The 26,532-nt window shown below is 37.7% G+C and overlaps 1 protein-coding gene across 1 annotated transcript; it reads right to left on the bottom strand.

Moving 5' to 3' along the window:
* Nucleotides 1–87: 87 nt before the first annotated feature.
* Nucleotides 88–19,241, bottom strand: LOC128596293 (tRNA-specific adenosine deaminase 1-like). Its single transcript, XM_053605947.1, has 2 exons — nt 19,104–19,241; nt 88–1,233 (listed from the first exon to the last, which is right to left on the bottom strand). The coding sequence occupies exons 1-2, from the start codon at nt 19,239–19,241 to the stop codon at nt 88–90; spliced, it is 1,284 nt and encodes a 427-aa protein (XP_053461922.1).
* Between the last annotated feature and the right edge of the window lie 7,291 nt (nt 19,242–26,532).

Here is a 26,532-nt window from a genome sequence, read left to right as displayed (position 1 = left end):
GGTATAGAGATTTTTAAGGCTCACTGGACATACTCTCAAACTGCCTGTGGGAATGATCGTTCCAATTGAACTCTCTCTCCTACCCTCTCACCTCTCCATCAGTGCTCTCTGCATGGCTTCCTGGCTGTATGGACACTTCCCAATGACTACAGCTGTCAGATAGATGGACTCTTCCAGGAAGTGCATCAACAGTGCCCCTTGGCATCCAAGGACATTCCATCGGGCTAGCTTATCACTGCAGGACATGGAGTGAGTCCTGTCTCCCCAATCTGGCTTCAATTGGAGCAGCTCCACCTGGTGATATGCAGCACCAGGCTTCCCTGAGTCTCCAGCTTCTCCAGGCACACACTTGGCTCCAGTTCTGTGAACGTCCACTGCTTTGGCACCATTGATGGCTATTGTGGTGAGAGAGGCCAGTCCCTCTACAGTGAGGTTCAAGCTGCTAACACCTGGTAGGATTTGACCACTTTCCTGCTTGTCAAAACTCTGATGGTGAGCTGCACCGTTGGCAACCTCCCTGGTAGGAGTTCCAAGCTCAAGCCTCATCCTTTTGGTTATAGGACTGTCAGGGTCTTCGTAATTCTTGTTATTTTCAGGAGTTTCCAAGTTACCACTGGCTTCTACTGATGGGTTGATGGCCCAATCTCTGCTGACAATACAGCAAGGCTGATCTTCAAACTCAAGCATTGGAATGATGGAGGCATCCCCACAGGGTGTATGGCTGGAGAAAAACACAAAGAGGAGGTCTGGTCTGAGTTTCCACATTCCTCTTTGTGTTCCTGGGACAAAGATACTATCCTCTTTCAGGGTGGCTGCCAATTGTAGCTGATGGAGAAGGTACCTTTGGAAACTTCTCTTGGCTATGACTTCAGCATGGCTATCATTAAGGACGTCTCCGCTCTTCCTCATTTTGGACTGGCCTATGCATTTTGTTCCAGTTCCCATAGAGACAACTTCCTTTGTCACTTGCACTAGCTTATCAGGAGTGTCACAGGCCTGGACAGCTGGAGAGTGTATCTTTACCACAGCTGCCAATAATGTCCACTCACGGTTTGGCTCTGGTTTCCCCTGTTTAGGCAGCCTGATCCCATAGTGTTCGTAGCACAGTTGAGCAATCTCATTTGCAGTCCACACGGTCTCAGCTGGTGTTGAGGACCAGTCAAGTGTTCTCCCACAGGAGTTGTGCTTAAGGATGTGGGTTTTGCATTCACTCTTGCTGGGTTCTAATTTTGGCTATGCCACAAATTGTGATAATGGATAGTTGACTTCACCTTTCTGTGCCTCAGTTTCCTAATCAGAAGAAACGATGACTCTCAGATGAAGCAGCCCAGAAGGACACCGTCTCCTCATTCAGTTGAGCATGCACCGTTGTTGAATAAATGTCTTGATATATTGGGTCCATTACAATTCAAGCCTTCGCTTCCTCCTAGATCTTGAAAAACTTGTTAAGATCTTCTTCATATGAAATAATAATAGTTCAACAGGCATCTCTGTGTCCACAAGACTGCATCTTATAACAGTTGCAACAAGCTGAAGAACCCACTTTCTTTTCAAAGAAAAGCCTGACACCTCGCGGGCACGCCACTCTCATCTCCACGACGTGCCGAACCCGGTTCAATCTTTTTATATTTAATATGCTCATGATTTTCCTTTGCAATCTAAACTATCTATTGGAGTATTATTTTTTCCAAATGAGGGATGGTCTCAGACCATGTGACAGTACTTACTTCAAGGTTAAAACTGTTCGAATCAGGGTGAATAAAGCCACAGGTTGGGCTCAGACAATAAGATTCTTTTTTTCAATAATTTAAAGTAAGATATACTGAGAATAAGTCAAGGCTCATATATAATGTACTGAGCACACGAGTGAAAACTTAAGGTCGACTTGTCGACTTGAAACCCATGTAATGCTAGAATTTTGAATGAGAAAAGGGCTATTGAAAAGAAGAGCTTAAAGTTTACCCAAGGAAGAAGTTACAAAAGTCTGGAGGAGCTGCCTTATAAGGTTTTATTTTTTATTAAATTAAATCATAGCTGTGTACATTGATATGATCATGGGGCATCATTCACTAGCTTCTCCATTATTTACTAAGTTTCACATATACCCTTGTAAGATGCACTGCAGGTGTAATCCCACCAATCCCCCTCCCTCTACTCACCTCCCCCCTCCCTCCCCTCCCTTTCCCCCTTCCCCCTATTCTTAGGTTGTAACTGGGTTATAGCTTTCATGTGAAAACCCTAAATTAGTTTCATAGTAGGGCTGAGTACATTAAGTACTTTTTCTTCCATTCTTGAGATACTTTACTAAGAAGAATATATTCCAGCTCCATCCATGTAAACAGGAAAGAGGTAAAGTCTCCATCTTTCTTTAAGGCTGCATAATATTCCATGGTGTACATATACCACAGTTTATTAATCCATTCATGGATCAATGGGCACTTGGGCTTTTTCCATGACTTAGCAATTATGAATAGGGCTACAATAAACATTCTGGTACAAATATCTTTGTAATGATGTGATTTTTGGTCTTCTGGGTATATGCCCAGTAGAGGAATTACAGGATTGAATGGCAGATCTATTTTTAGATCTCTAAGCATTCTCCATAAAGCTTCTGCACAGCCAAGAACACAGTAAATAAAGCAAGCAAACAGCCCTCAGAATGGGAGAAGATATTTGCAGGTTATGTCTCCAACAAAGGTTTAATAACCAGAATCCACAGAGAACTCAAACACATTAGCAAGAAAGGAACCAGGGATCCCATCACAGGCTGGGCAAGGGATTTGAAGAGAAACTTCTTTGAAGAAGACAGGCGTGTGGCCTTCAGACATATGAAAATATGCTCATCATCTTTAATCATCAGAGAAATACAAATTAAAACTACTTTGAGATATCATCTAACTCCAGTGAGACTAGCCTATATCACAAAATCCCAAGACCAGAGATGTTGGTGTGGATGTGGAGAAAAGGGAACATTTTTGCACTGCTACTGCTGGTGGGAATGCAAATAAATACATTCCTTTTGGAAAGAGATATGGAGAACACTTATAAGTTTTTAATCACTGGGAGATCATGCCTTCCTCTTTTGTGATTTGTGTTTGTTGATTCTCTATTCTTACAAACAGGAATGTCTCTATGTATTTTATTTTGAAAGTGTTTATGTTTCTTAGAAGAAAATGAGGTCCAGCAAAATACCTTCTGAAAGAACCTATCATATCCAATTCATTAGTGTATAAATAGAATTCAGTATTGTTGAGGGAGGGCAATCTGTAGGATGCCACCTACTGTGCATATTGCAAGCATACATGTCAAATATATTAATAGTAGAGTATAAAAAACCCCACAACAATTAAATAAGTGAGGTAAATGCTATGTTAACCAGTTTTATGTAAACATTCCAAATTATATATAAAATCAGCACACTGTATCCTATAAATGCAGTAATATATACATTTATGATCTAATGAAAAAATAAAAAAATTAAAAAAAAAAAAGATACAGAGCCAAGCAAAGCAACCATGCCACCGGAGTCCAGTGTAGGGTAGTCAATATTTTCCTGATTCGACCATATTATATGAGCTCCATTCATGCTAATGTGTTAACATTTTACATCTCTTTTCCTGCTTGATGAATTTCTACATATAAGGGAGTCTTTCCTTCTCTGATCTTTCACGCCACAGATCTTTCAACATTATTTTCTCACTTGTTCTACACTATAATAAATTTGTTTCTTAAAGGTACTTCCTATTTCTGCTGGAACAAGAGCAATGGCCGGGTACAACAGAATCCTTCTGGTAAGTTTTATTTCTAATACTTGCTGGAGGCACAGATTATGTCAACAGGCTCTGGGAGACATGTACATGTTTACCTAAGGCTATGACCAGATGTTCAAGTTAAAATGGAAATATTCTCCATGACATTAAATTTGAACCAATTTTCATTTGTAAATTCTGCATCTTTCTAGTCATTAGAAGTGGCAGTACACACATTCAAACACACCTGTACACACATGTACTTACATACAGAGGGTGCCAAAAAATGTATACACATTTTAAGAAAGAAAAAAAATGTATTAAAATTGTAGTACTCAAGTCACATTTGACCTCTGCAATTACAAGAGACAAAAGATACAATATACAATATAAAAAATGTTACATTTACAATTTTAATGCAGTTTTTTCTTTCTTAAATTGCATATACATATTTGGCACCATCTGTGTGTGTATATGTGTGTGTGTACATATATATATATATATATATGCATGCTAGAGATGTGTCTAAAAATCGCTAATTTTGGACTAGAATAATCTTAATTTGATTTTTTCCTCAAAGTCTACAGCAGGGGTCCTCAAACTATGGCTCATGGGCCACATGCGGCCCACCGAGGACATTTATCCGGCCTGCTGGGGTTTTTTGCCACAGCTGCCTGTCCTGCTTAGCAGCCAACTTGTCCTGGGCCGCAGTGCGCATGTGTGGAATGTGCACCAACTCTCTGACTCCGCTCCTTCTCTCTGCCTCTCCCTGCCCCTCCTTCTCTCTGTCTCTCAACTCCTCCTCTCAGTTTCTGGTATAATTGGAGGAGTCACCAGGTTGCCTATTGAGAGCCTGCTGCTGCCTAAGGACCGGGGTAAGAACAAGTTAGAGTTAGGAGGTCTATTTTTTTTTTATTTTGCAGTTAGTAGGGCCTTTTTTTTTTTTTGTGGTTAAGGGGGGCCTTTTTTTACTGAAGTTAGGAGGTCTTTTTTTTTTTTTCAGATGGGGGCACCATTTATTTGAAGTTAGAAGAGCCTTTTTTTTGAAGATAGGAGAGCCTTTTTTTTAAGTTGGTTAATTGGTTGAGGGTGGTTTCTAGGAGGGTTGCATCACTGTGATAACGCAAATAGTCAGTGCTCAGGGTTAATGCAAATTGTCAGTGTTCAGAGGTAATGCAAATGGTCAGACCTCAGAGGTAATGCAAATAATTAGTGCTCAATGGTAATGATATTGTAAGTGCTCAGTGTTAATGGAAATTGTTAGCACTCAGTATTAATGCAAATTGTCAGCAGTCAGTGTTATAACAAATGGTCAGCGGTCAGTGTTAATGTAAATGGTCAGTGCTCAGTGTTATCACATGGCTGCCCCAAACTGGTAATCTGCCTAGGGCCCCATGGGAACTTAATCTGGCTCTGCAGACAGCTGAGGAGTAGGAAACCCAATTTAATTGACAGTAAGTGCATTTATATTCTGATTGCTATTCAGTTGTGTATTATGTTGTATGTTGTGTGCTGTGTAAGCCCTGGTTCACGCTGTTGCGATCTCTGAGCAGTGTGAGTTCAGCCATATGCTTGTATGGCTGAACTTGCATTAGATTCAGAAGAAAAAAGGCATATGTGCCTTCTTTTTTCCTGCAGTGGAATCTGATCTCATGGATCTTCTCACTCATGCGATCAGATTCCTGTGCGAGTTCACAGGTCACAGTGTGGTTTGCACAGGGTAGTGTGAACTGGAAAGATGGTGGAGGAACGGGCTCTGTAATCATGCCTGTTCCCGCACCACACCAGTGTGAGCCTGAGGTAAAAGTGCAGTTCCACCATATGGACACTGGAGAGGCTGAAATGATGTGGACTGGCAAGGCTACATTGATGGACACTGATCAGACTGCATTGATGGGCGCTGATCAGACTGCATTGATGAGCAGTGCAGTCTATATGTCTCTGTGTGGGCAAAGTTATTGCTGGTATATTGTTTTTGGAGCGCTGTATATATATTGGTATTTTGCTAATAGCAATTTGGAATCCCTAGAAAACAATGATATCAAGAAAGAGAAAAATTGACTTGGAGTGTAGGATATTCAAAGAACAATGGACTTATGATTACTTTTTCGTGCAGTACAAGGAAAGAGCTGTGTGTTTGATATGCCAGAATATAGTGTCTGTGTTCAACAAATACAATTTGCATTGACTCTATCAAACTCAACATAAAGATAAATATGATTGTTTGGTTGGAGAAGTGAGAAAAGATAAAATATTAAAACTGAGGGGCAGTGCCTGTGGCTCAGTGAGTAGGGCACGGGCCCCATATGCCGAGGGTGGTGGGTTCAAACCCAGCCCCAGGCCAAACTGCAACAAAAAAATAGCCGGGCGTTGTGGCGGGCGCCTGTAGTCCCAGCTGCTCAGGAGGCTGAGGCAAGAGAATCGCTGAAGCCCAAGAGCTAGAGGTTGCTGTGAGCCGTGTGATGCCACGGCACTCTACCCGAGGGCAGTACAGTGAGACTCTGTCTCTACAAAAAAAAAAAAATATGAAAACTGAAATATACATTGACAACTCAGCAAAATACTTTTGTGAAGCAGAAACAGCTAAATACATTACTGTGAGAAAGTTTTCAAGTTGCCAAGCTAATAGCATGCACTGGCAGACCATCCATGGAGGGAGAATTTGTTAAAGAATGCCTTCTTTCTGTTGCCAAAGAGATGTGTCCAGAAAAGGCCGATTTATTTAGTACAGTGAGTCTTTCAGGACCCTCAATTACATGAAGGATTGAAGAAATGGGAGAGAGTTTGCATCAGCATTTGCAAAACTCTGCAAAAAAAACTTTCCTATTTTTCCTTGGCACTTGACGAAAGTAATGATGTTCGTGATTCTGCACAACTTCTAATTTTTATTTGTGGGATGAATGTCTATTTAGAAATTATAGAAGAGTTTGCTACACTGCAAAGCATCAAAGGAACAACTACAGGATAGGATATCTATGAAAAGGTTTGCCAAACTGTGAATAGTTTGGAGCTGGACTGGGCAAAACTAGCCAGTGTGACAACTGATGGTGCTCCTAGCATGGTGGGGTCTAAGAAAGGAGTAATTGCTCACATTAACCAAGAGATGGACAAACATAACCATTCTCATCCAATAGCCATACACTGCCTCATCCACCAACAAGTGCTGTGTAGTAAATCATTGCAGTGGGACTCTGTTATGAAAACTGTGTTATCTTGTGTTAACTTCATTAGAGGTAATGCACTAAACCACAGACAATTTCAGAAATTTCTGTCTGAGCTAAATATTGCCTGTGGAGATGTTCTGTACCACATAGAAGTCCATTGGTTGAGTCAAGGGAGAGTTTTGAAACATTTCTGTGACTTACTTCCACAGATTACAGCTTTTCTGCTTTCAAAAAACAAAGAAGTATCAGAGCTCAATGATGCAGAGTAGAAATGGCATCTTGCCTTTCTGACAGATGTAACAGAGCTACTCAACAGTTTCAGTGTGCAACTTCAAGGAAAGGGGAAGCTCATCTGTGATATGCAATCACATGTAAAAGCACTTGAAGTAAAATTAGGCCTCCTCATCAAACAAGTGAAGGAGGAAAATTTCTGCCATCTCCCTACAACTCAAAATCTGTTAGCAGAAAATCCATTGGTTGCATTCCCAAATAAAACATGTGTGGATTCACTGGAAAAGTTGCAAAAGGAATTCCAATTTAGATTTAAAGAGCTTCATCTCCATGAACAGGACACACAGCTTTTCCGTAACCCATTTTCTATTGACATTGAAAATATGGATACGATTTACCAAATGGAACTGGCTGAACTGCAGAATTATGACTCTCTGAAAGACGCATTCAAGTCAAGCAGGCTTCCTAATTTCTATGCATCTCTCCCCTTTGAGACATATCCTAATCTCAGGAACCATGCACTCAAAATGGCAACCATCTTTGGCAGCACTTATGTCTGTGAACAGACTTTTTCCAGAATGAAACATATGAAATCTCCAACCAGATCTAGACTAACTGATGCACACATGCATCACTTGTTATGACTAGCAGTGATGAATATGGAACCGGACATTGACCATCTCATTAGCCAAAAGCAGGCCCATAGTTCCCATTGAAATACTGGTAAGTTTGTTGATTTAACTTTACTTGTTCTTCATTTTAAACATTTGTTCCTGTTTTGTTTTTTTACTTCAAAATAAGATACGTGCCATGTGCATAGGAATTTGTTCATAGTTTTTTTTTTGTTTTAGTTTTTGTTTTTTTATTAAATCATAGCTGTGTACATTGATATAATCATGGGGCATCATTCACTAGCTTCACAGACCATTTACCAAGTTTCACATATACCCTTGTAAGATGCACCGCTGGTGTAATCCCACCAATCCCCTTCCCTCTACTCACCTTCCCCCCCCTCCCTTTTCCCCTTCCCCCTATTCTTAGGTTGTAACTGGGTTATAGCTTTCATGTGAAAACCCTAAATTAGTTTCATAGTAGGGCTGAGTACATTGGGTACTTTTTCTTCCATTCTTGAGATACTTTACTGAGAAGAATATGTTCCAGCTCCATCCATGTAAACAGGAAAGAGGTAAAGTCTCCATCTTTCCTTAAGGCTGCATAATATTCCATGGTGTACATATACCACAATTTATTAATCCATTCGTGGATCAATGGGCACTTGGGTTTCTTCCATGACTTAGCAATTATGAATTGGGCTGCAATAAACATTCTGGTACAAGTATCTTTGTTATGATATGATTTTTGGTCTTCTGAGTATATGCTTAGTAGAGGAATTACAGGATTGAATGGCAGATCTATTTTTAGATCTCTAAGTGTTCTCCGTATCTCTTTCCAAAAGGAATGTATTAATTTGCATTCCCACCAGCAGTGCAACAAGTGTTCACTTTTCTCCACATCCATGCCAATATCTCTGGTCTTGGGATTTTGTGATATAGGCTAGTCTCACTGGAGTGAGATGGTATCTCAAAGTAGTTTTGATTTGCATTTCTCTGATGATTAAAGATGATGAGCATTTTTTCATATGTCTGAGGGCTGCACGCCTGTCTCTTCAGAGAAGTTTCTCTTCAAATCCCTTGCCCAGCCTGCGGTGAGATCCCTTGTTCTATTCTTGCTAATGTGTTTGAGTTCTCTGTGGATTCTGGTTATTAAACCTTTGTCAGAGACATAACCTGCAAATATCTTCTCCCATTCTGAGGGCTGTTTGCTTGCTTTACTTACTGTGTTCTTGGTTGTGCAGAAGCTTTTTAGTTTGATCAAGTCCCAGTAGTGTATTTTTGAAGCTGCTTCAATTGCCCGGGGGGTCCTCCTCATAAAATACTTGCCCAGACCGATTTCCTCAAGGGTTTTCCCTGCACTCTCCTCTAGTATTTTTATAGTTTCATGTCTTAATTTTAAATCTTTGGTCCAGTGAGAGTCTATCTTAGTTAATGGTGAAAGGTGTGGGTCCAGTTTCAGTCTTCTACAGGCTGCCAGCCAGTTCACCCAGCACCATTTGTTAAATAGGGAATCTTTTCCCCACTGAATATTTTTAATTGACTTGTCAAAGATTAAATAACGGTAAGTAGCTGGATGAATCATAGTTTTTTTTTTTTGTTTTGTTTTTAAATTATAGTCCGGCCCTCCAACGGTCTGAGGGACAGTGAACTGGCCCCCTGTTTAAAAAGTTTGAGGACCCCTGGTCTATAGGCCATGTTCTTTCTCCTTTTGCACAGAGTAAGAACCTGAGAGAGGGGCCTTGAAATTTTAATCCTTCTAAATAATTCTGAGTATTGGTATGATTTGCTTAAAAATTTAGCCTTCATAAAGAAGAAGGTTGAGAAGAAATGTGAAAACTTAGACAATATTTAAAATATTCTAACAAAGAAGATGGAGGTACAGAAAAAATGTCAAATTTCCTCCCAACCTCCATGGGAATGTTATTGGAAAAGAGAAAAGAATGTTATTGTTTGAGAAAAGAATATAGGGAAGAGTGGGTTGAACGTGGCTAGTTGATGTTCCAAATTTTGGTTTGCTTTCAACTAAACAAGTAACTGTGAAGGGAAATAATCAAAGGTGACCTACCCTGTGACCCGTTCTCAGGTGACATCTTCACATTTTTGGAAGAAGAGGTCATGGTGAGGACTGGAATGCTAATTCAGTCCAATAAACCCATATGAGACATTTGCTACATGTTAGGCTGCTGTGGTGGACTTTCTATATATTAATCTGAATAGAAGTTTGAAATAGTCACAAATATCTGGTAGCAGACAGATGCATAGATTGTGCAATATGAAAAGAGTGACAACAGAAGAAAATATTAGATTTTAGGATGATGAGACAAAGGGGAACTTGATCTTTTCTGAAAGTCCAAAGGTTATCAATGGGAGAAATATAATTTTCTTTTGTTTCTGTAACAAATTATTATGAAATTAATGACTTAACACAAATATATTGCAGTAATGTAGGTCATAGGTCTTGGATGGGTCTCACTGGGCTATAATTAAGGTATTGGCAGGAATGCATTCCTTTTTGTATGTCTGGGTAGCATTCTTTCGCTTGAGCTTTCGTTTTTAAAGGTTGCCTGAATTTCTAGGCTTGTAATCCCATTAGCAGGTCAAGTTCTCACATTGTGTTATCCTACGCTAGCATTCTGTCTCCCTTTTCTATGTTTAAGGAACTTTGTGATTAGATTTAGGCCCACCTAAATAATCCAGAACAATCTCTCCATCACAACTTCAACTACATTTGTAAAAACCCTTTCCCATTTCAGGTAACATATTTACAGAAGATTAAGATGTGAGCATCTTTGGGAAAATATTATTTTGGATACCACAGGGGTTATCAAAGCATAAGAGGCCTAACTAGATCAATAATGGGGCAGAAAAGGATCTGGGCAGAGACAACTAAATGAAAAATTATCTAGGAGTGAGTGGAGAACAATAATTAGTTTTATTCTGTTATACCATAAGGCCCTAGGCAGAGACTCTAGCATGGATAACTAGAAGTCATCTTCAGAACATATTGGGTTAATGATAACAATTACAACCAAAAGTATCTATTTTATCTTTCTATGTTTTAATACAAGGTAATGTATTCTTGGCTTTGTTCTGATTATTTTACATGCATCAACTCCATTAATCCCCTCAACAATAGTATAAGAAAAAAAAAAAAAAAAGAAAGATTTTTATATGCATTTTTACGGTTAAAGAAACAACAGCACAAAAAGGAGCTTGACCAAGGTCAAAAAGCTAGTATGGAAAATTGCCAGGGTTTAATTCCAGTTGGCTCCACTGTTTACTGACGTGATTACTGAAGCATCTAGGATTCAGCCAGAGAAGCAAAACTAGTAGGTGATATCCATTAAGAGATTTAGGGGGTTGCTTTACACAATTGGGAAGTATACCAGGCTAGTCCCAAAGGCAGAGCAACCTGCCAGGAAGGGCAGGCTGGAACTCTCAGTTATGGGCTTAAAATACTGTTCACAGGTACAATTTATTCCTATTCAGGGAAGTCTCAATTCTTCTTTAAACTCTTCCAACTTACTGAGTCAGACCCACCCAGGTTTTTTATGATGATCTCTCTAACTTAAACTCAAGCAACTATAGTCATTAATCACATTTACACAATACTTACATAGCAACACCTACGTTAGTGTTTGAGTAACTGACGACTGTAGTCTAGTCAAGTTGACACATAAGAAGATCATCTCTATGACTACAGTATAGTCCCTGTTATGATAAATCAAATATATACAAATGTTTATATTCGAATGAAGATACTTAGAAAATTGCTTAATATATTGTCTAACCTACTTTGTTTCAAACAAATGTAGAATATGATAATACTTTTCCATGTGTTCCAACCAAGGAATGCTGAATCATTTAACACAGCATGAAATCAGAACTTAGCTAGACTTGTCTTCTATAACAATAAGAACAAGAACGATAACAAGAAAAACAAGCAAAGAGCTAGCCATCCACCCAAACAAAAATATAAAACAGTCTGTGTTTTGGGATAACATATATATTCTCAAAAATGCTGGAACTTTCATTTTGATATTCAGCTGAATGTAACACTACAGATTTAGCCTTGACTTCAACTTGTATATTTTCAGAAGAGATCATTGGAAGTTTCCAAAGCAAAATGTATAATCTGAACAACAACAACAACAACAACAACAAAAAACAAACCAACAAACCCAGGAAGACAACACAATGGTCACAGTACAATGTCATTCATTTTCTTACTCTTCATCTTTAATAACACAGATTGGGATGTGGAGGTCATTTTGATAGAGAAACCAAGCTTTTCAAACCTGGGAGGGATTGTTCCAGAGTCTCTTTTTACAAAGTTTTTTAGTTAGTAAATCTTTTGGGAGGAAGTGTTTTAAAGTCTGTTTGGTCTCAAAGCACACATCGTTTAGTGGATTTGATTGCTAGTACTAAAAACAATCTGGCTAACTTAAGCAAAAGGAAATTACTGAAAGGATTTTGAGTAATTCAGGGCATCAGGAAGAATTGTTGTCATAATAATTCAGGGACTTTGGATAACAGGAACCAATCAACAAGCTGTGTAGGCATTCCCTTAGCTCACATACTGGCCATGCTTCCTCTTTGCCATCATAACATCCACCTATTTCTATTTTCAAAGCCCTGCTCACATTATACTGTTATCATCTGTACATATTGCTGCCTTTGGACTGAATTATCTCAAGCCATTTTCCTTTTTTAATTGTTTGTTATTGGTGTTTACCAGATTACCACAACTTTAGCATCTTTTATTTTTTAAAGAAAAGAAAAATGCCTGTAGTACGCAAGTCACGTATGACTTCAGCCATTACAAGAGCTACAAGATACAATATACAAGATAAAAAATGTTATTGGTATGTATGGAATATTACAATTATTTTTCTTTTTTAAAACTTCAGATTAATATGAGGGTACAAATGTTTAGGTTACGTTGTTTTCATTTCTAAGGTAAAGTTCAAGTTCTCACCTAATGGCATAATGGAAGGGCTCAACTTCAACTTAAGCATCTAAAATAACATTCATTTACTAACTCATATTTCTCTAGGTCACAAAAACTGGGCATGGTGTGACTGAGTTTTCTGCTCAGCATCCCAAAGGTTGAAATCAAGTTGTCAGCTTTGATCGACAGGCTGAATTAACATCTGCAAGCTTTAGGATTCTACTTCCATGCTTATTCAGGCTGTTGAGTTTCCTGTTTCCTTGCTGGCTGTCAGGTGGGGACTGCTCTCAGTCCTAGAGACTACCACATTCTTTGCCACATGGCCACTTCTTTAACCTCACAGCACATCTCTCCTGTGTCAAATCTCATTCTTCGAGTATCTCTCTTAAGGAAAAGCTCAATGTCTTTTAAAGGTGCATATAAATAAACCAAGCCCTTCAAAAATAATCTCTTCTTTTCATAATTCAACTGCCTTGGGATCTTAATTATTCTGTAAGCTCCTTTCTTAAAAGCACCAAGTCAACGTTTTATTAAGTAACTAGGGAATGATGTGTACATCCCGGGGTGAGGACTCTTGAAGCCCTAGAGTTCTATCTACTGTCTTCTGTGCTGTATTGTGCTTCACTTTCATACTTGAGAGACAAACTCATTAAACGTCATATTGTCATAGGTCCACCTTTTGGCTAAGGCAAGTTGGGACACTTGGAATAGTAGTGCTCCCCGAATTGGTTGTCAATGAGAGCCATTCTTTCTTTCTTTCTTTTTTTTTTTGCAGTTTTGGTCGGGGCCAGGCTCGTACCCACCACCCTCGGCTTATGGGGCCGGTGCCCTACTCCTTGAGTCACAGGCGCCAACCAAGAGAGCCATTATTTCTTAATGGATAGTTGACATCTTCTTATTTTATAAATGAATTTACCTGGGGCAGTGCGTGTGGCTCAAAGGAGTAGGGCGCTGGCCCCATATGCCGGAGGTGGCACTACAAAAAAAAAAAAAAAAAGAAAGAAAAGAAAAGAAAAAGGAGAAAAAAACAAATGTCTTTACAGATCTCTTAGATTTGGGAGACTTTGGTGTCAATCCAGAGGGATCAAAAAGCTTAGTTATCTAAGGCAGGAAAGAAAACAAGAGTCCAGTGCAGAAGTTTCATTCCTTAATATAGCCTGCGCCCTCTTCCCTGTTGTCTCTCTGAGGTCAGAATCTTGAAATGACTAATACGTAAATAGATGGAGAAGGGAATGTCCACCCAAGGCACAGGAAAGCTCTAATGATTTAGAGTTTCTATAGAAGTAAGCAGGAGAATTTCTTCACCAGGATGAGTACAAAAATGGGTTATCAGCCTAAGTAAAATTTTTAAAAATGCAGAATGTGAAAAATGCAATCAGCCAGTCTTACTGAAATGTTCCCCCGAGAAAGAAATACTCATGCTAATTAGAAAACTTGAACATGTACAGATATACAGTGTGAACATTTTTAATTTAGAACATCCTTTAAAATAAAGGTGGTTACTTCCCCTTTGATCTGTGCGCTGTTTGAACAATTATGAAGCACAGTTCTGGAGTGCTCTTAAGGAAATCTTAGCTAATGAGATTCACAGTTTATTAAGATTCCTTAATGCCAATGAAAATACCGGGCCCAACAACCCGAGACCTGATTTTTCAAAATTACAGCTTCTATTATTTCTAATTCTATATTAATTTCCAGTTCTAAGTACTCTAAACTGTTTATTCTTTCCCTCTGGTTAAATAATCAACCATTTGGTTGGAAAAGATTTAGTATTAAGTTTTTTGTAGAGAAATTGATATAGAGCCTTTGAAGAATTATATGATGGAAGACTGTAATCTCTCCTTTTTGGTGCTGAATAACTTAAAAACATGTGTTAGCAAATCAATGTGTGAACATTTCATCTTGGTTTAACTCCCCATAATTCAATCAACTTTAAATGACAAAGCTACCTACTTTTGCATAATGATATAAAAATCAATATAAAATGAAGCTGAAGATTGAAGTAAATTAGGCATCACTGCTTCCAAAAATAGCTGGGTGGGTTAGAAATAAACTCCTAGAATCCATTTCAACATACCTTTACATGGACTATCCTAGTGAATAAAATATATGTATTTTAACTGGATTTTTAAAAACGTAGGTCAGTCTTGATATATATAAGAACTTGGAAAACATCACTCTATCCTTACAACAAAAAGGGTTATACAAATGAATAATTAATAAATTTATTTGGCCCTAAAAGAGAACTGAGTTCAAAGGGAAAGGCACAATCCCAAAATACAAAGAGGTAAATACAGAGAATCATGGTGGGTATTCTACTTATACGAGCAGAAGCCATTGAGCTATAAAAAGGTAGAAACACTTATTTTTAAATTTTGATGAATTTCTGGAGATGGGGTGTGAACTAGCTTGATCCTGAGAAACTCTGGGGACCCCAGTGTTATTCTTAGGGGATCTCCTGCATTGGCTCTGCCACCCCAGACTCCTGTCATTTTCCAGGTTCTTAACATGTAGATATTAAAAAAAAAAAAAATCCTCGTTATGGCACATCAGAACCAGACTCAGATATGATATAAATATTGGAATTATCAGACAAGAGATTTAGGATAGCTGTGATTCATACGTTAAATGCTTCAATGGAATGATTAAATTATGTGTGTGAAAAGATGAGCAGCACATGTGGAGAATCTCTAAGCTGAGATAGAAGGAAACGTTACAAATAAAAGACACTATATTCGAAACTGAAAAAAATCAGCAACCTTAAAGCTAACGCAACATAGAATCTTCAATTTCAAATGCAAAGAGAAAAAAATGAAAAAAACAAAACAGACTATGACCTAAAAATTGTGGGAGAGCATCAAAAAAGTTCAACATGCTTTTTTCATATGACTGGAATACACAAAAGAGAAGAAAGAACAGAGCAAAAGAAATATTTTAAAGTGATCATTGATGGCCAACAAACTGCAGATCCAGGCATCTCAGAGAACAACCCCTGCCCTGCAAACCCAGGTACACTATATTTGAACCAAAGACAAAGAGAAAATTTCAAAAAATCAGAAGAAATAAAAATAATTTGTACCTATGAAGAGTAAAGGGGCTAAAAATTACATTAGATTTCATATACACAAAAAGCATAAAACATGACACATTGATCAATTGGATGTTATTAAGTCTAAAACTTCTGTTCTGCAAAGCCACTTTTAAGAGAATGAAATGTCACGCCACAGACTTTTGTCTTTTGCTATTTGTTGTTTGGAAAATGTAAATTAAAACAAAATGACAATGAGCTAATATGCACCTACGAAAATGGCTAAAATTTATAAAAATAACAGTGTCAATGACTGAGGAGGTTGTGAACCAGAGGAACTCTTTATGCCAGTAGTGGAGTAAAATGGTACAACCAATTTGTAAGACGGTTTGGCAGTTTTTTATCAACCTAAACCTCATCTTACCGTGGAGGGATGCTGTTGTGTTTCTGGAAATTTGCCCAAATGACATGAAAACCTGCATGTGACAGTTTTTAACAATTATATTCACAATCTACAAAAACTGGAAGCAACTAAAGTGTCATTCAACTGGCGAATGTATAAATAAATATGTACATTCATGCAATGCAATTCTATTTATGATAAAAAAGGAATGAATTTACCAACCCACACAAAACGTTGATGAATTATAAATATATATTGCTAAGTGAGAAAAACTAGTCTGAAAATGCTACACATTGTATTGTTGGATTTATGTGACATTCTGAAATGGCAAAACTATAGAGATGATAAGCAAATCAAAAACTTCCAGGCGTTTTGAAAGGACAAAAAGCTGGATGAGTGAAGTTTAGAAGATTTTTTTTATGGTGGCAAAATATTCTATATGCCACACCTATGGTGGATTCGTGACTGTATACAATTTGTTCTAATCCATGGAATTTTAGTGTGCAGATAGTGACCCTTAATATTTGAAAATTTAAAAATTCATTCAACAGGTCAGAGAATCTCAGGATGAAATGCAAATTGTAACAAAAAATCAAACCTTAACTGTATTACAGAATGTATGAAAAACAATCTCTTTGAAGGGGATGGGAGAAATGTGCTGACTAAAGTAATTTTGGAACCAAGTGCAGGCTTAAAGAAAAAAGGAACTGTACATGAGTCGTCGTGTTGCTAACATTATTTTCTGTGGGTTAAACATTTTAACAGCTCTTTATATGAATGCTGGAATTGAACAATTGAGTTAATGGATGATAGATTGTGGGTGGAAGTTTCTCACTCTTGGAGTGCGAGGTTATAAACAAGCAAGGGAAGAAAGCTGGACTGGTCCATGTGGTAATAGATTAGAGCTGCAGACATCAGTATAAACTCATGCTTAGCTTAACATAGAAACAGATAGAATATACAGCAATATTTTAGCTATGTGTAAGTACACAAATTAGTACATACACATGATGGTATACCTGAGGTGTCAGCTGAGAGAGTCTAAAACCAGTGATACCCCAGTAGCAATGGGCATGTCTACCTCTCACGTTTTGATTTTTAATACCATTCTCCAGTAAAAGGAACTAGAGCTCTTTGTAGAATCCCTTTGATTCTAGGGATGGAGCAGAAAATATATAAGATAGTGCTGGATCACCATATAGTGCTGGAAAGTAGGAAATCCTATGTTCAAGAAAAAAAAAAAAAGAAGAAGAACAGAAAAGAATAATGAAAAAAAAGATGCTAAATAACAACATCATCAACAAAAAATAAAAATAATCTCAGCACAATGGGGTGTGTCAAAGGGTCATAGGAGCCAAATGAAAGAGGTCTCAATGACCAACGATGGAACAATTTCAGGAGAACAGAGTACTATTGCATTATAACAGTCCTATCTATAAAATAAATCCTAATAAATTTATACTTTCCCCCAATTATTACTAGCGACCTTGTTCTACCCACTTACTAAATCAATAGCTTTTTAAAACAATGTCTTTATCAGAACCTACAAAAACGTCAGCCTTTCAAGTCCATCTATAATGGATCATCCCCAAACCAGGTTCCAGGACATTTGCTCTGTCTAAACCTGCTTTCAGTCTGAGATATGCCCTGCTGAATCCAAAAATAGAGGGTGTGGTTGTGGTTATTGTTATTATTGTTTTACGGTTTAGCCACATCTTTTCAGATAAACATTGGCTCAATTGCGATGTTTTCATTCCAGTTGACAGATCTTGTGAAAACTTAAATCCTGCACACGGACTAACACAGATGAGCCATCTTCCCCACCCCCCAAAAAACTATACGGTGAATCATTATGATTTTAGGCAAATTTTTGGTCTTGCTTCTCAAAGCAATAGCACATGACAAACACTTGACAGTTTTTAACATGCCTAATGTGATAGAAATTTGAAAATACAGAAAGGATGTGGCTATTAGAGGGAGAGAGAAAAGAGAAGGGAGAAATATTGCAATATATCAATAAATTAGCCTTTATTAAAAGACATTGGAATATACTAAGGAGAAATAGTGAGGATGGGGAAAGGGAAAAGATGCTGTAGTTTTCTCTTAATGTTAAATGTATTATTAACACTCAAGGACGCTGTCTGTATTTTTATGTTTTCATTACTGTGAGCATTTGTAAGATAAAAGGCTGCAATTCCTGTTATTTTTGATTAAGTTGAGTCTTCTTGACTTTTTTTCCATTTGCTATGTTCCACTGAAGTATAAGCAACATATAATCACAAACTTAGAATGATTTTGTTTGTTATATTTGTTTCAATTCATCCTCTTCTTTTTTTTTTTTTAATTTGAGACAGAGTCTCAAGCTGTCACCCTGGGTAGAATGCTGTGCCATCACAGCTCAGAGCAACCTCCAACTCTTGGGCTTAAGCGATTCTCTTGCCTCAGCCTCCCAAGTAGCTGGGACTACAGGTGCCCACCACAATTCTCGGCTATTTTTTGGTTGTAGTTATCATTGTTGTTTGGTGGGCCCTGGCTGAATTCAAACCTGCCGGCTCTGGTGTATGTGTCTGGCGCTCTAGCCGCTTGAACTACAGGCGCCAAACGGCAATTCATCCTCTTCAAAAAGAATAAAATAATGGTATAATTGATGTCAGTGAATGATGTGTATTCCAATACATGTTATCTGTTACATATGTGTAATAATAATCTCTATTGTTATACAAGAGAAAGAGGCCCATTTATAATCTTACTACTAGTAGAATTTAATGAAATCCATGTGAGCTATTTATCTTTATCTTCCCCATTAGTGTTGTTTGGTGAACAAATGTGGTAGATTTGATTATTGTGCAGCAAATGATATTTCAGCTTTCATGAGAGATGTATATTTCTGTGTTCCTTAATGCTATACTTGTCTTTCTTTGGCCAATGGAATGTGGGCATGAAGAAGTAGCGTATCTTTTTACTTGCTCCTCTGGGAACTTTTGACTTTCCTTAGAAGAGTCACAGACCACTTCTTCCCCTTCTGCCAGATCTCTAGAATGAGATGTACAACAGAGTGGGCCCCAAAACTCAAGATCTGCAGCCTTAAATAAAGCCACCATGGCAGACTTATACAACTACAGCTAGACCACAGCTGCCTGAGTATATAACAAAAAATGTTTCTTGTTGTATGTCACCAACTTTGAGAGTGGTTTTGTATGCAGCATTATTATGGAAATAGTCTATTAAAACATAAATTAATACATGGAATTGGGGCACTGCTATAAAGAAATTCTGAAATATGTTGCGAAATCTTGGAGAGCAGGTGGTAAGAAGGCAGTGGGGTTGCTGTTATAAGATATGGAGAAAGGGGATGAATCTTTCATGAAGCTAGACAAATGGGAAATGTTTAATAAATGGCTAGTCATAAATATCCTGGAAGATGAATAATGTGTATACATTAAGCTCTATGGGTGAGGAAATTTTAAGGGAAAAAACTAAACATGTGAGCTGGTATTATCAAAGACAGGTGAGATCAGAAATGAACGGGCTGAGGTTTAAGTTAAAGTGAGAGGGAAAGTAGAAAGCCCACGGATTCTGGGGCTGGAAAAGAAAATCTCAACAAAGTCAAGGTGGTCATTGCAAAGGGAAACTGCCAGGAAGACCTGGCCTCTGGATCAGGAACATGAGAGGTTATCATTCATTTAGCCTTAGAATGCTCAGGGGTACGATCTGACAGGAGGATGATGGAAAGGGAAGGACATAGCAAGATACAGAGCCATATCCATGGAGGGTAATGGATTAAGGAAGAAGACTGTAGGTTTCCCAGGGCAGGGGGATCTGGAAACACACGACCCAAGAGATTTCAGCCTTTCTATGAATCACTGATTGCTATGTACTCTTTTCCTTTTTGGATGGGAGGGTTTAGGGTTTATTGTATTGCTTTCTGCTTTGGTTACACCATTGTGTGTCTGTAGGTACTTGTGTTTTTAGTTTCCTGGTTTCTTGATCAAGAGGATGTACACTTGATATGCCTTATAAGATCCTGAACTTTGAAGCTGATACAGAGATTGAGAGAGACTCTCGAAGATGTTAGGATGAGGGAAAATATATTTTCCCTCTAACAGAAATGTGAGCATGACCAATAGAGGAAAAAGTAGCAAGATTTTATTGCTGGCTGTCATGTTTTACTCCTCTGTAGTTATATGTCCATATTGTTTTAGCTTTGGTCATTTGGTCAATGTGCTATTAGCAGACCTGATGGAGGCAGAGCCTTGGAACATGCTTGTATGGTTTTGTCTTCCCTCTCGTGTTTCTGCTATTGCCATGAAAAGAACATGCTGTGGATACATGCTTGTTCTGGAAGAATGAGAGATAGAGCAGACGTGAACCCAGCCTGTATAGTGTATCCAAGCTAGATGATTCAGCCAGGTTAGCTGACCCATGGATGTGTGAGCAAGAACAAAATGCTTAGAATTACATGCCAGAGTTTGGGCATGACTTTTATGGAGCATTCTCATGACAACAGTTGATAAGCATGGTCAATTACTGCAAAGCCATTTAAGTTTTAACATCTGCCTCAATATGGAAATTACTATGACAGTTTGTGGTAATCACCACATGGGCTATTGATTTTTAAGAATAAAGTGAGACTCTGTCTCTACAAAAAATAAAAAAAGAATATCTTAGTGTCTAGAATTATGAAATGAACATGAAGTTTCATTAATCAGAAGGCATTTATTTTATGTCAGATTTCAGATTTGAAAAGAAGACATACATATGTTATCCAGTATATTCATTCTGATGAAGAATGTAAGGACTCACTTGAGCACAGTAGGTCTTCATTATAGGAAAAAATACAAAACAAATCAAAATTAACAAAATACAATTTATATGTGGATTATTTCTGGCCGAAAGTCTTGATACATTTATAACGATCTTATGAATACTGAGAATTTCACTATATTCCTTGAGAAATGATTATTTTTCAATTAGAACAATTTCATGACAGTTTGATTACTGACCGCTCACTTCATTAATTCATGTCTGACTGTAAATACCAAAGTAATGATTTTAATTTATAACACAAAAACCTTGCTCCTTTCTTTGATTAGAGCTGGTACAGCTTATCAAAATTGAAATGAGTGTCTCCTGATGTACAATTATAAGTTCCCTGCCATTGGATATGTACAAATGGTGTTTATACGACCTTTTATTGTAAATGTTGTAGAGAGGTTTTCTGCACTATCAGATATAAGTGTTTATGAGTCTTTTCAAAACTGAACTCATATAATATGGATCATATAAAAGATCCCATGAACTCAATCTATGAATGTTTTGCAAAATATATAAATTAATTTTGGTAGTATTATATTGTATTCAATTCATCATACAAAAATATGAAGGTATATTTTTCTTAAAAACTTATCAAGAGATGAAGTACTATCTTTCAAAAATTACTTGATAAGCATAATTACAAACTTTTTTCCTTTTAGCATTTATTATCCAACTGAGATGATCATGGAAGTTACAAAATAAGTAATACCTCTTATGCTTCAAAGATCTCACAGTTTAGTGGGAAAAGAGAAATATAAATGAATAACCAGAGTTAAGAAGTGAATGTCTGGGAGACTGAGATTCCCTGACTTTGTGCATTTTGAATTATGAACTTTGTTTATCCACATTTTGGGTGGAGAAGGACCTAATCAAAAGAATAGAAATTGAGACTTCTCCTACACAAATTTTATCATAGATTTACCATCTTACCTGTGATATGTTTTTCTTTCTCAGATATCACCCTTGTTCGTTCTTTTTGAGCCACAAGCGCCGCCCCTTGTTTGTTCTTTTTAATTAGGAATCCTTTTTAATGTTTTAGTATGCTCTTTGTCTAGGGCTTTGATGCACTGATTTCCTATATCTTCATTCATTGACTAGTGAACTGACTTCACCTTTCCTCTTCCAAATAATGCTTTCTATATTGTGTACTAACTCTGTCTAAAGTGGGTGCCTTGGAGTCCCATGAATATCCACTCTTCGGAGTAAAGCATGCAATCCCACCAGCTGCCATAATGCTAGCTATTGATAGCTGAAACTTGAGTCCCCTTTCTAGGATTGACACTTGGATGATGGAAGCTGCCTTTCCCAAGGCTTTGCCCCCTCTCCAGGGATTGGCTGATCCAATGGTTTACAAAGCTTAATCAGTAAATGATCACAAAATCTTGATTCCTGTGCCAAGATAGAGGATTATTTTCTTGGAAATGGCTGATGCCTATAACTGCACCCCAGTTCATTGCATCCTCTTCCCAGCACTTCTTTCTTCATTTTCTCATGGATTATTTCCATGGATTATTTCCATGTAGTTATTTCCACAACCATGGCCTACTTAACTTTTTGCACATAATACTTTGTCTTGTCACCTATAACCTGGATAACCTGAACTATGGCGTAGGGCTTCAGAGGAGCCCGAGAAAGTTGACTCTCAATTGGGATTTAGGGTTGTTTAACTCCTTTCTAGTTGTCAATTAAGATGATGGTAGATTGGGTTTGGATATCACCTGAAATTATAAAGCAGTGCTAGTGTTAAAAATTTTGCTGGTGATTAAATATAATGGCATACCAGTGGAAGATACTGCCTTATGTATGCTATCCTAGGTGTTTGAAGAGTTCGAAGAATGTAGAAATTTAAGAATTTAATTTCTTTAATCAGAAGAATTAATTGAAACATTAACGGAAACAGTAAAGAGACTCTCATCTGAACCTGGAGGGAAATGAAATCTTTGTATCAGTCCAGGGACTTAATTATAAGACTAGGAGAGCTTCGGAGAGTGAAAAGGTAAATTTTCAGTTCAGCAGATCTGCTGGGACAGAGAAAAGATGCTAGTTGGGAAGAAATGGGAGCTTGAAAGTGGGGAAAGGAAAAAGAGCCATGTAACATAATTAAGAATCATAAAACTTCAGCTTCTCTGAGCTATCTAGGTCTTCAGAAATGTCCCATTCATTGTAATAAAGGCTACCATTCTTCCCTTGGTCGCAAAGAATGTAAGAGTTGTTGCCTTTGGAGCCAAGAAAACCGCTTACTCCAAGGTCTATTTCCATCTCCTTACCTGGTCACCAGATCAATAAATAGGATTACGTTGGGGAAGTTAATCCTTAGAGGGAAAAAAAGACTACCATTGCTGCCAATATGTATCCACATAAGCCCATAAACTCAATGTATGTGTGGGATGGAATCCCAATGGTGCTAGATTAAGGTGGGTAGAACACCTTAAGTTGATACGGGGTTTAGCATGCTGACACAAGCCCTAGAAAATGGTGCTAGAGTCTGCTAGGATGGGAGGTGGAAACTTGGAAAAAGCGATGATTTACATTAAGCAAAGTAGAAATACTCTTTCAGATATGACAGATGGCAGAGGAAGGGAACCAGAAGTAAAAATGCTAAAGCAAATGTACCTTAAAAAGCTGGATGATCGACAACCTAATTACATTCCATGGGACCAAACAGAGGGTTTGGTCACTTTGGCATATCTTCAAGGAACACACTAGTTGGAGGGGCTGAGAATAAGCCTTTATTGAATTGGCTTCATGATGTAATTGTTTCTTGTGGAGTGGTAAATAACTTGGCTAATTGTCCAGAGAAACATAAGAGAGAGGTTAAAAGAATGGTAGAAAAAGAAGCCTGGAGGAAAATCATGCAGATCCAGCCACCAGAAGGAAAGCAAACCAGAAGTCTTTTAAAATCATATTTACACACCATAGATACTCACATAAGAGGCACTGAAGAACCCAGTCAAGAGATTACCCACCCGTTTGGCATCATCCAGCCTCCATCATCAGCCGTCACAGTGCTGGTGCAACAATCTGGAGGCCTGGGTACAGTAGCACGGGTTCTGTTCACTATATCTGGCATACTGCCATGGATGCAGAATGCCCAACCTGCTGTTGGTAGAGACCAATGCTGAGCCCCACAATAAGACCATTTTTGTTTCAGAGAAGAACTGCCACTTTAAGCCAAATGAATTACACTTTATTGGCTCTATCCTGGAAGCAGACGTAATTTATCTTGATTGTAATTTACACACATTCTAGGTATTGGTCTTCTTTTCATGCCTGCAGGGTCTTGGTCACTACAACTTTCCAAAGATTTATAAAGAGTCTGATCTATCTGCCTGGTATCAGACCAATATCCCCACCTACAAAGGGGATGTGGCCTCACCATATGACCCTATCTCATATATGGCTGCATCTAATATCAGGCTTTCCAGAATTGCAGTTTAATGATGGTTTGGAGTGGCCTTTGATGACACATTCAATTCACCCTCGTGGAGGTGATAATCTGTGAAAGTCATATAGTGTCCTCCAGGATGCAGTGACTATCAAGTGGTTCTGTGTCCACTGTCTGACAAACAAAAGATAAGAGGAGTGGTCCAATTTAAGACTACTTTTGAGTATACTTAACTTAGTTATATTAAAAAATTCTTCATTGTTTCTTTGAAATTCAAATTTAATTGGAATCTTGTATTTTTATTTGCTAAATCTGGTAACCCTAAAAAGCCTCCGTTGTATGCAACTGCATTGCAGTTCAGCTTCTCCCTCTGCCCCTTCCTGTTTTATTAATTCTTTCACAGGTGTTATCCCCGTGAGCTCTCCTAAACAAACTTCACTACATATCTTCATATCAGAGTCTGCTTTCCTACAAACCTAACCTAAGACACCAGCTTATCCTCATGTTTTCAGACCTCTCCCAGCCTGCTTTTAACTCTCTGATTCCCTGTCCAGGAGTATCAATGCACTGGTACCTCCATCTGCTCCTAGAATCTTATGCCAAGAAGTAGTGGTCCTTTCCCCCTCTGTATTATAATTACACAGACACTTTTATAAGCAAAGAGCTGCCCAACCTGGGAATAACCTCAAATAAGTTTAAGGTAGGATTTAAAGAAAAATATAAGCTAGCTGATAATTAATATTTATTAGTAAAATTTCATTGTAATTCCAGCTGGTATAGAGTGTACACACTCTCATAAAATTTCGGAGCTGAAGGGGATCTTTTTGTTAATGTTAATGTCTTTTTGTTTTCATCTATCTCATGAATAGATTGACAATCCTCATGAAGGATTGTCCTGGCAACCTATTTCTAAGGCAGTGAAAATGCTTTTATTGAAAATGAAAATATTAAACCTTAAGTAAAGAAAAAAGAAATGTATTTTTTTTATTACTTAGAAAACTTTTAAAAGCAAGAATTTCAGAACTTATTTGAAATACAAAACAGTATTTTAAAATTCCAGGCATTCTGAAATAGTTAAACAGCAGTATCTAGGCAGGTGTAGAAGGAAGTATTTCATCGTGAATCACAGGCTGTGTTACAGCACCCATAACTGCTGCCACATAGAGAACATTTGGGTGCTTACGTTGATAGTTTGGGTTCAGTTTTCCAACTTAACAAAAAGTTACCACCATAGTCAACTTAGCTCACCAAAATGTCTCAGGCACATTGAAAAAATAATAATAAGAGACAGAGGAGGGTACTCATAATAAAGACATAAAAAGTTCATTAGCTACAGCAAATACTTTGTAACCTGAATTGGATTACCTTAAAGGATTACCTTTAAGTACTGTACCTGCCCCTCAAGTCCAATGAAGATATGTTTAGTTCTATTCCAGGACAAAGGAATGCTTTGCAGCATACCTAACGTTCACAGCTTTGGCTTTCGAATGAGTTAGACCTTACTGCTTTATAGCTTATACATTACTTCTCTTGGACTGTCCTGATAATCTTATGTTAAGTGAAACAAGCCAGGAATAGAGGAACAAATATTATGTGATCTCACTCATGCAGAATCAAAAAAGTTGATTTTGTAGAAATAGAGAGTAGAGTGAGAGAATGGAGAAATGTTGAATAAGGATTCAAAATTACAATTAGATAGGAAAAATAAGTTCAAGAGATCTCTGGTAGAACATAATGATACATTCTTAAAAATGCTGAGAAAGTGGATGAGTTATTACAAAAAGACAAGATAACTGTGTAAAGTAATGCATATGTTTAGTAGATAGGTTTAATTGTTTATCAATATATATACCTTCAAAATATGTTGTATATGATGAGTGCATGCAGTTATATCAGTAAATTTGAATAAATAATTGATAAATACATACATTTGAAAGGGATAAAAATACAAATGAGTTTATAGGAAAAAATAAATGCACAGATGAATTAAAAAGAAGGGGACAAAAATCCGTAAGGGTCAAAAACAAGAAAAAGTACAAATTTGGAAAATTTATTAACTGCTGATGTCATTTTCTGTCCTGAGAGTCCCTGCCAAAGGTCTTGAGCCTTTGCTTTTTAATAGGCCTTGAGAGAGGGAGAATTGGCAATACCCAGAGCCTGCACAACATGGAAAGTCAGAAAAGATTGCATAC

The sequence above is a fragment of the Nycticebus coucang genome, chromosome 2 (assembly GCF_027406575.1).
Source record: "Nycticebus coucang isolate mNycCou1 chromosome 2, mNycCou1.pri, whole genome shotgun sequence".
In the NCBI taxonomy this organism is placed as follows: Eukaryota; Metazoa; Chordata; class Mammalia; order Primates; family Lorisidae; genus Nycticebus; species Nycticebus coucang.
The sequence above is the reverse complement of the archived record's forward strand: the minus strand, read 5'-3'. Positions and strand labels throughout refer to the sequence as shown.

Excerpts from the sequence above, each read along its gene's own strand:
- LOC128596293 (XM_053605947.1), bottom strand. The coding sequence starts at position 19,241 with ATGGTGGCTTTATTTAAGGCTGCAGATCTTGAGTTTTGGGGCCCACTC. Across the intron at positions 1,234-19,103 it reads AAAAGTTCCCAGAGGAGCAA|CCAAAATTAGAACCCAGCAA; the intron begins GTAAAAAGATAC and ends TTTGTGGCATAG.